The sequence below is a fragment of the Hippichthys cyanospilos genome, chromosome 13, assembly GCF_059441005.1.
Source record: "Hippichthys cyanospilos isolate Australia breed blue-spotted pipefish chromosome 13, RoL_Hcya_1.0, whole genome shotgun sequence".
Lineage (NCBI taxonomy): Eukaryota > Metazoa > Chordata > Actinopteri > Syngnathiformes > Syngnathidae > Hippichthys > Hippichthys cyanospilos.
Genome location: NC_142381.1, coordinates 3,588,956 through 3,599,665, shown reverse-complemented (window position 1 = coordinate 3,599,665; position 10,710 = coordinate 3,588,956). Strand labels below are relative to the sequence as shown.

The following is a 10,710-nucleotide window of genomic DNA, read 5'->3' as shown; positions in this document are numbered from 1 at the left end:
CATTGCAGTTGAAACACAACAAGTAATATAAGTGTAACACTAAACAAAGGCAGCTAAGGTGTTTTACGGGAGACAAAAGTGCAATTCACAATTATTTCCGCTTACATGACTCTGAAATGTTTTATCTGAAATAAATTATTCATGTTATTTGTGTTATTTGCCGGAGTAAATGAAAAAGGAGGCATCTTATTTGAGAGAGGTGTTTATTTTGGGACTCAGAAGTTAGCTCGTACCTTAAATTTAATTTTCCATGAATTTGACACGGACATAGTGAGCAGCATTCCCAACTGCAGCATTGAGAGCCGTTTTGCAAGCCCCTCCTCCAATAAGCCCCCCCAACGTACTTTGCGCCTCCTCTTGTGCGTCATGGCTCCATCTCAGCCTCTTTCTAACGTGCACATCTGCTGCTATTCCAACCAGCAGCTTGCTCTGCCGCCGGCTGTGTCATTTCCTCCCTCGGGGTGACGCTGACTTGCCCTCTCCACTTTTTTTTTTTTTTTTTTGCATGCGGGGACAGCGATGATGGTTTTGACTTTTTTTCCCACAGGATTCTGGCGTGGCGTGGCGCAGGTTTCCGTGCTCCTCGTGGTGGTCTGCGCCGTGTTGGGTCAGTTGAACTTTTCAGTTGGCTTCAACTGATATCTCGCTCGTATGGACCGCTTACTCGTGGCATTTTGAGCTACTTAATTTGATTTTGATGGCCAGTGTTTAACACTTGTGGCATTATGTTACTAAGTAAGGACATTTCTTGTTTTTTTTTTTATGATATCTTAAAAGAATCAAAGGGGAAAAACACTAGGGAGCTGAAATTTCCAGCAGATGATTAAAACATGTAAATGATCTAAATGCAATGATTCTGATATTTGTATGTGATCGCAGCTGGACGTGCCAGATTTTGTGTACAGAAATAATCATTTGTCCTCATTTTGGACCATATCAAACCATTATAATTGACATTTTTGAGATGCATTTTAAGAGGATTTATGACATTAATTTCCGTGCAATTTTGTGGGTGTTAATACATTTAACCTACATATGTATGGATAGAATTGATGCCACTGACCAATTACAGTGGTTGGAGAAAAAAAAAATATTTTTTTCAAAATTCGGGGAAAAATGCAATGTGTATTGTTTGCAAAGTGTGTGCACAAGGGTTAAATGAGGAGGAGGTGGGAACTTCCAATTGCTTTTAACGACTGTTATTATAAAGCACTCTAAGCACTGCCTTTCTGAGGCTTTCAACATCTACGGACACCATATCAATGATTGTTTTGGAAAATACAGAAATTGTACTGTAATGCATGATGTGACTGCATTAAAAGTGGCTTTGAAATGCCATGCAGGCTTCAAGTAAAAGATTTCCCATCTGGAACTCAATTAAGTTTGTGTTGAATTGCCACTTAAGATTTCAATGCCACTCAATTAACCTGCAAAAAAATTCATCTACTATTATAGTGGTTTTAAATATGCTGCAATGTATCTCATGGTTTTAGTATTCTAATGCCACAAAAGACCTCTCATGATTTTTTAATCGCGCGATCCTAATGCAGCCCAATTCACTGAGGCAGCTTCCCTTGAGATAAATGAAGTGGAAATAGCTCCCGCCAGAAACTCGAATGGTTTTTGATGTGGCTCCCTTGCAGTCTCTTTCAATTCATGACAAGTAGTTTGGAAATTTGGAGACTGCACCTGAATCCGTGCGGCAATTCATACTTTTGGTGCAACAAAATGAGTGCTTTGATGCTATCTTGGTGCAAGGAACTATGTTGACGTGGATTTTGGAGCTTTACTGTATATAGATCGCCATCTTGAGTTGAGAAGGTCTATTTAAATAAAAGTAGTGCTTTGCCACCGTGTTGGAATCTTGGCGGCAAAGAACTATGTTGAAGTGAATGGAGTTTCATTTAAGCTGCCATCTTGAGTTCAGAAGCTCTATTTAAACAAGGGTAGTGCTTTGCCACCGTTTTGAGGCATCTCGTGTTAGAGAACTATGTTGAAGTAAATCCAGGAACTTCATTTGAGCTTCCAGCTCGTGTTGATGTGCTTCATTTCGACAAGAGTAATGCTTTGCTCCCGTTTTCAGGCATCTGTTGGCAAAAAACTATGTTGAAGTGAGTCGAGGAGCTTCGTTTAAGCTTCCCGCTTGAGTTGAGTCATTTGAATTGAGGATTTTCATTTAGAATGTCATCATGAATTAAGGCGCTTCATTCGGTAAAAGATCCATCTTAGCATCCTGATGTAAAGGGACTATGTTGAAGTGCGTTGAGGAGTTTCATTTTAACACCATTTCACAGCAACTCGATGCTGAAGAACTATGTTAAAGATAAATCTAGGAGGTACATTAAAGCTGCCATCTTCAGTTGAGGTGCTTCATTTAGACAAAAGTAATTCTTTGCCACCATTTTGAGGCATCTGGTGCCTTGGGACTATGTTGAAGTGAATCGAGGATTTTCACTTTGGCTTCCATCATGAATTAAGGAGCTCCTTTTTTTGGAGATGCCTTTTTCAAACTACAGAAGTACTTTTTGCACCAGCTCATGGTGCGAAGGAGCTTTATTGAAGTGCATTGAGGAGCTCCATTTAGACAAAAGTAGTGATTTTCCATCTGTTTTGTCATCTTCGTGTCAAGGAATTACTGTATGTTGAAGTTGAATTGTGGAAATCCAGACAAAAGTGGTGATTTTTTTTTTTTTTTTGGTCATCTGGGCATTTTTTGTTTGGTTTGTTTGTTTCTGGTAATGATTTTGAAGTGAATTAAGGAGCCCCATTCAGACAAAAAAAGTGATTCTGCGCCATTTGTGAAGCGAATTGAGAATCATACTTCTGGCAGCAGCTCGTTGCATTCAAGGAACCCAGCTGCCAAGGAGCTTTATTGAAGTAAATTGAGGAGCTCCATTGAACCAAAAGTAGTGCTTTGGCGCCTTTTCGTGCCATTTTGATTGCAATAAACTCTAAATTGATTGAACTGTCAGCGGAATGGCTTTCCAGAATCGCCCCCCCACCCCCCAAAAGATTTGATTTCAGATTTTTATTTTTTAGCGAAACCTTTATTACTCTTTTACTAGAGGGGTGGTTTGTACACAATGAAAACATTTGCACTACTGCAACCCTTTAGCTTTGATGGCAGTTTCACACAGTTGAATGACACTTTCATCTCTTATCAACGCAGCCGGGGAAGAAAAAAAAAAACAAACGGGAGTTGCATCTTTGTATACATACGCTGAAATATTCGATGTTTGAAGTCTCAGTTGCGTCAATATGGCACGAGCAGCGGGGAGCCTTACACATTTTGTCCTTGCTCGTCCCTGAGCGCTTTTGTGTAATTTGTCGACTGCTTGAAAGAAAGTGTGTGTGTGTGTGTGTGTTGTGGGGGGGGGGGGGGGGGGGGGGTCACTTATCTTGCTGATGAGTTTGTCACTGCATGTTGGAAAGTAATCTTTGAGGTTTCAAAGAGTTACCCGCAATCCCGCTTACAAAAGAAAGCAGAAAAAAAATCCCATCAAGCTGTTTTATTTTGCGTGGAAGAAAAAAAACGCTTTTCAGTGTAATTTCAGGCGATCAAATGTACTTTCAACCTTTTCTGACTGAAAACGGAGAAAGCGTTGGCGAAAAACGGGCAAGTTACGTTTCTGCAAAATTTTCCACCTTTCCATACACTTAAAGGGGTAAATTATAAACGGGCAGAAAAATGGATAAGGAGTGAGGTGTTAAATTTACCTCTTGATGATTTTGTCGCAGCATTTACGTTTGAAACAAAATCAGATCGCTTCTCAGTGCAATTCCCAAACGATTCAACCTTGCAAATAATATTTCTACATATTTCAGTGCATAAAATGCAAAAGGCTAAAACGAAAAGAAAAACACAAAATCTGGAGGTAAAAAAATCTCTTTGCCATATCAGAAATTGTTTTAAATGGTTAAATATGGAAAGAGGAGCTGAAAATGTTAAAATTACTAGTAGTGAGGTGCTTAGTGTGCGCTTAAGGGTGTTGAGATCAGGTTTTTTTTTTTTTTCTGAGTACTATTCCTGATATTATGACTGCGAATAATGAAGCTTGGATGTAATTTTGTCAGGAATATGAATGACGCGCGATGAAGGAGGCTGCGGCAGCATGAAATGAAGCTGTCACTCAAGTGCCACCTTGTGTTTTCACCAAGGAGTGAGTAACACCCTTGCCGTATTGTGTGTGTGCGTGTGTGTGTGTGTGTGTGTGTGTGTGTGTGAGACTCGGGCCACGTGCAGCAGGTGAAGGCGGAGGGAAACGCTTTCATTGATTTGAGTGCGTTTCACACTCGGGCGATATTTAGTCCAATTAGCACAAGCTCTCACTTGTTTTGGCTTGCGTGATGTTCCAGACGGGTTCATTATTTTGAAATGGACTGAATACTTAGAAGCAAAACATTGGAAAAAAAAGATGCGAGGGAAGAAGAGATTAAGTCTCTGTCTAGCCATCCTTTCGAACAACCATCCATCCATTATCCCATTATCAATTCCTCATGATTTCATCCGTTCATCCATCATGAATCATTATCCCATCCATCCATCCATTCTTTCATCCGTCCATCTATGGTTATTGCTTTCATACATCCATCATTATCCCATCCATCCATCTATCCACGGTCCATCTATTATCCATCCATCCATCATTATCCCATCCATTTTTCATCCATTCATGTACATCCATCCATGTACCATCCATCCTTTCATCCATCATTCATCTGTCCAGCCAATGTTTATCCATCCCCCATGCATCCGTCCATTCATCACTAACCCATAAATCTTTCATCCATTCAGAACCTTTTGCCATCCATCCATCCATCCATCCATCCATCCATCCATCCATCCATCCATCCATCCATCCATCCATCATCCATCCATCCATCCATCCATCTGTTATCCATCCATCCATCCGTTATCATCCGTCCATCTGTCATCCATCCACAACCTTTTGCCATCCATCCATCATTATACCATCCATCCGTCCATCCATCCATCATTATACCATCTCTCCAACCATCATACATTCATCCTATATTATCCCATCATCTATCATCCATCCATCATTCATCCATCTATCATCCATCTGCCAGTCCATCCAGAACCTTTCTTCATCCAGCCATCATCCATCCATTCATGGACATCCATCCATCCATCCTTTCATCCATCATTCATCCGCCCATCCAATGTTTATCCATCCATCATTTATACCGTCTATCCATTACCCATCCATTCATCACTAACCCATCCATCTGTCATCCATCCAGAACCTTTTGCCATCCATCCATTCATCCATCCATCCATCATTATACCATCTCCCCAGCCATCATACATTCATCCATTATCATCCCATCATATATCATCCATCCATCATCATCCATTTGCCCGTCCATCCAGAACCTCTCTTCATCCATCCATCCATCATCCATCTGTCCATCCATCCACCATTATGCCATCTCTCCATCATCCATCATTCATCCATCCATTATTATTCCATCCATCCATCATTATGCCATCTATCATTATACCATCTATCCATCCGTCCATTATTATCCCATCCATCTATCATCCATCCATCCATGCATCCATCCATCTCTCCATCCATCCATCCAGCATACATCAGGGCATCATTATCCCATTCATCTATCACCCATCCATCCATGCATCATCCATCCTTAGATCCAAAAATTTATCCATCCATCCATCTATCCAAAAGTTGGCAGCAAGCAGGAGTTTTTCCCCTTCATGACATTTTAGTATTTGTGTTTCTTTTCTTCTTGGCCCAACTTAACACGCAGCACAAAAGAGTGAGCTAAGTTTGAACTTGTTATTTTCTTCGGCTGTCCAGAACAATACGACTGTTTATGGAGTTAATATAACGTATTGATCGATACACACAGAAATCAATCCACTCTCGGAAACGTCCGACGTTTTGCACTCCGAGGCCGAAAAGCCGCGTTGATTACCAAATGCCCAGAAAGTGTTTGAATCTTATCCACTTTGGGGGATATGGGGGCAATATCTGCCACTTTTGCTGACAACCAGAGCACATTCCAATTTGAGCCGATACCTTGCGGGCTCTTAAGGTGCGGGCACGACTTTGAAAAGGAAGCGTAACGCTCAGGTAATATCTCTTCTGCAGGCTTACCTAAGCATTTGGCTAACTTTTGAAAAAGACATTTTTTTTTTCCTATCTTGGGAATCCTCGTGAAGCACATTAATTGACTGTTGTGTTTTGCACCGCTCCGAGCTGCGTACCTTTTGGTAGCTTTTAGATCTTGGACCCCTCGGGAAACACAACGAGTTGTCTTTTTAGTGTGAAAAGGACACATTGGCCGCCGCCAACCTCCGCCGCATAATTGCTGACCTATTTCCGAGCATGCTATATTTCCATTGCCTCCCTCTGCTCTTCTTTCCCGCCTCCTGACTTATTTTCACCCAAACATCTTAGTGACCCGTGTCGTCATCTATCAGCGTTGCCCGCTGAGGGAAACGCGACGTGAAGTGGAATAATGCTATTAGGCTGACTGGCAGTGATGTAGAACTAAATGTCAAAAAGTGAGAGAATCAAATCAATTGCAGTTTTGCATGACTACGGACACCATAACAAACACATCAATCTTTAAGTGTTTTTTTTTATTTATTGAAGCATTTGAAGCCTGCGAAGATGATTACTTTCATTATTATTATTGATGTCACTGCTGGATTTATTTTATGACTGTAATGTTGTTTTTCTGGAGGGTTTCAATAATCAATGGGCATGCAGTTATTTATATCTAAATGTGAAATTGTTAGGCCATCTAAGATCATATTTAAAAAGTTGGGTCAAATAGAACAGACTCCAATTTTGTCAAATGAAAACAGCCCAATTCGGTTTCACATTTTTGGACAAAACGGCTGTTTTGATTATGGTGGTGACGGTTAATCATCCAGCCCAATTTGGGTTAAAGTTATAGAAATATCCCAAAAAGTCGATCATATTGACTAACTTGCGATATAGCACAATTTTGGGGGTTACTTTGTACAAAGCAAGCCATCTTTTGAGGGCTGTTTTATGGGTTATTCATTTGAACCAACTTTTGGGGTTAAAAGAATAAAGTCACCGAAAAGATTGGGTCAAAATGTTGCTCACCTGGTCTGCCCCTTTTATATCAATGAATTATTTATTTACTTTAAATTTGTGTTAAATTTACGATTGATCCATCTATCCGTATCTACAGTATCTATCTCTATATCTCTATCTCTATATCTATCTATGTATCTATCGATCTATCCATAGCTATCTCTATATCTATCTCTATATCTCGATCTATCTCTATATCTCAATCTATCTCTATATCTCTATATCTCTATACTCTATATCTCTATATCTCTATACTCTATATCTCTATATCTATCTATCTATCTATCTATCTATCTATCTATCTATCTATCTATCTATCTATCTATCTATCTATCTATCTATTTTTATTTATTTATCGCCCCCGCGTCCCTATCTTGATGCTTGCCTACTTGTTGCCAATGCATCTTCTTCGCTCTCTGCTTTTTTTTCCAGCTGTCAACGTTAGCGAAGAAGCGTCGACCTCGTGCCCCCTGGGCTTCTTCCCATGCGGTAACCTGAGCATGTGCCTGCCCCAAGTTTTACACTGCAACGGCGTCGACGATTGCGGGAACCAAGCGGACGAGGAGAACTGCGGTGAGCCAGCTAATCAGCCTTTTTTTGTATCGTCGATTTCCATCTGCGCGCTTGGATTTAACCGGAATCAACTCAGCCAAAGCTTTTGATCTCTCCTCCCATATCAATCCTCCATCTTGTCAATCTGGAAGTCTCCACATGAAGGGAGCATAGTGCTTTGTCGAGGAAAGGGCTCGGTACGTGTTTGGGTTGCTAGGACGGTGTTTACTATTTTCCTGAGGTTGGCGGTAGGTACAGTGTACACACTGAAAAAATGGTGTGTTGAATTTACTTTATTGTATTTGTTCAATTGGTTACAGGAAATGAAATCATCACACTTGTTGAGGTGTTGTAAATAGCCGACAATACCGACTAGGGGTAGAGGTTTTGTAGGTACTGTTGCTTAAATAAATGCTTATTAGGTGGAAAGAGGTTTTTCAGTACAAGTAAGTTGATAGGTAGGCAAACAGGAAGGAATGGATAAGTTGATAGGTGTGAGATGGTAGATTATACACGTTGGTGTGTAGATAATTAAATAAGTAATCATAAGTAATCAGTAGGTAGGTAGGTGAGAGAAAGAGAAGTGGTTTGGTGAAAAGTTTGTTGATACTGCTGCTTAAGGCTTAATAGCTCAGTGGAGAAAGGGTTTTTGGGTGAGTAGGTAGGTACTGTAGGTAGGTAGGTCGGTAGGAAAGATGATGGAAGTGATTTGGTAGAGGGGTGATAGGTAGGTAGCTACGTAGGTAGGTACGTACGTAGGTAGGTAGGTAGGTAGGTAGGTAGGTAGGTAGGTAGGTAGGTAGGTAGGATGGATGATGGAAGTGATTTGGTTGAGGGGTGGTGGATACAGTTGCTTCATTCATAGTCGTTAGTTGTGGGGGAGATTTTTTGGAATAGGTAGGTAGGTACATAGGTAGCTAGCAAGGAATGTGAATAGATAAATACTAGTTACAGGTATAGGTTTGTAGTTAAGAAAATCAATAGTAATAGGTAGGTAGTGTAGATGTAGCTAGGTTGGTGCAAGGAAGATAAACAATCTGGTCTAACATTGGTTGATATAACTGGTTAATGTTTAATAGGTAGGTGGGGAGAAGGTTTTTAGGTTAGTAAGTTTGTAGGTAGGAAGTTTGGTGGGTAGGAATGTATGCAGTTAGGTATGTGAATCAGTTGATGTTACAAGGTAGGTTGCGTAGGTTTGTAGATAATTAAGTAAATACTTAATAAGTAAATAGAATGTAAATCATAACATAGTTCAATGCATATAAGATAGCTAGATCAGGTGAAAATTGAGCGAGATTGGTAGGACTTTGGTCGGTACTGATGGTTTATGCATAATTAGTAGGTAGGGAAGGTATAGTTACAGAGATGTATGTGAGTTGGTAGGAAAATGTGGAATATATAACAGGTAGATGGGTTGGACGTAGTTTGGGAAGAAATTTTTAGGTAGGTAGGTAGGTAAATTCCTAATTAGGTTATGGTAGGTAAATTGTGTGGTAAGTATAAGGTGAGTGGGTAGTGAGGAGGGTAAATAGGTAGAAATAATAGTCAGATAGGATGCCAGTTAGGTTAGTAGGTGGGAAAACACGCAGTAAGTGGCCAGATCCTTGGGGAAAAGGAGTGATGCTAGGGTAAAAAGAAAATTTTACCTTTGAAATTGATGACCCGTTGCAGCAAAATGAAAACTGTGACGTACCGTATAATGCCGGCACGAGTGTGCATTTTGACAGAAAGGGAATTAAGCGGGCCAAAGTGTTGTGTTTCCATGTGTGGGTGTTCTCTAGAGACTAACGTTACTGATCCTCGACCCTACATCTACGCTATACTGACATTCGTACCTTCTCCTGTCAAGACAGAATGCCCTGTACAGAATGTCACAGCAGCACATTAGCTTCTGCTGCTAGGTTGCAGGAACACAAAATGCTATTGATCCTTCCAATAAGGGCTCGCGCTCAAGAGATGTGCCATTTGGCAGCGTGTTTACTTAGTGACAAAAAGAACCCCCCCCCAAGAAGAAAAAAAAAATCTGGTCGAACAGACTTATGCTTCAACAGTTTGCATGTCACGCAGAACAATGACGTTAGCAGGAATACAACGCTAAAGATATCAGGAGCTTATCTAACTATATTACGCGCCGCAAATGTGATGGGCAGAGGCAGGAGGGAGGGGGGCAGGTGCCATTGCCTTGACAACAGCAAACTCGAGCCTGCTGAGAGTTAAGTCTTTTTCTGGATGTGTGTTGACACTTTCTAAGGGAAGGTGACAAGTCAGTCTTCGCATTCAGCTCACCTCACTAATTGGAAAATTCACTCACCAAAAACTGCTTGACTTCATCAAATGAAATCTGCTGTAAATATTTATTTGGAGCAATCCCAAAAGACACAGGAAGTCTGCCATTTTGATTTGAAAAGGACATTTTGAAACTCAACTGGGCTTGGAACGGATTAGGCTATTTACATGCAAAAAGCATCTCTGCATATGAAAAACTGGCTTCCGGAATGAATTAATTTTGGAAGTAGAAGTACTTTGTTCTGTATTTCACAAATCAAAACGTTGATTTTCATAGAATATAGCATGAAAAATTGAACCGACACTTCACAGTCTTCTACATCGTTTCTGAGTGGTTCCCCATGGTTGTGACCTTTTCTCGCTCCCCTTTTAAAATTTGCTTCTTCACTTAGTGGTCACATCCTACTGGCCGGTACTTGTATAAAGGTGAAATTTCATTCGAGCCACCAAAATCTTTCGTCGAGCCATTCCCGAAAGGCACCAGAGGCCGATTTTTCATCTTGGTTAAAACATCGTCATTGCAGTTAAATGACCGTAGCGGCGAATTAATTCCGCATGATGAATTTCCCCACCTACGGCACGTAAGGCCAATTATTTCGTCCAAATGTGATGGATGTGATGTTTTTTCTTTTGTTTTTTTTCCACTGACCTTTAAGTGTTGGTGACGATGATTTATGTTTGCAGGGGTGTGTCGGGTGCGCGCCCTTGTTTGCAGATTGCAATCCAGGCATACAGTGCAGTGGACCCTCGG

At 40.7% G+C, this 10,710-nt stretch overlaps 1 protein-coding gene across 3 annotated transcripts in view; it reads left to right on the top strand.

Moving 5' to 3' along the window:
* Positions 1–480: 480 nt before the first annotated feature.
* Positions 481–10,710, top strand: part of rxfp1 (relaxin family peptide receptor 1) — a 33,329-nt gene continuing 23,099 nt past the window's right edge. For 2 of the 3 annotated variants that reach the window (XM_088432124.1, XM_088432125.1), the window contains exons 1-2: positions 481–607; positions 7,554–7,694. In XM_088432124.1, the coding sequence (XP_088288250.1) occupies positions 520–607; positions 7,554–7,694 (229 nt within the window). In that variant the 5' untranslated portion in view covers positions 481–519. Of the gene's footprint in view, positions 608–7,553; positions 7,695–10,710 lie in introns of those variants that run through there. The other variant, XM_088432126.1, reaches the window with a different exon arrangement.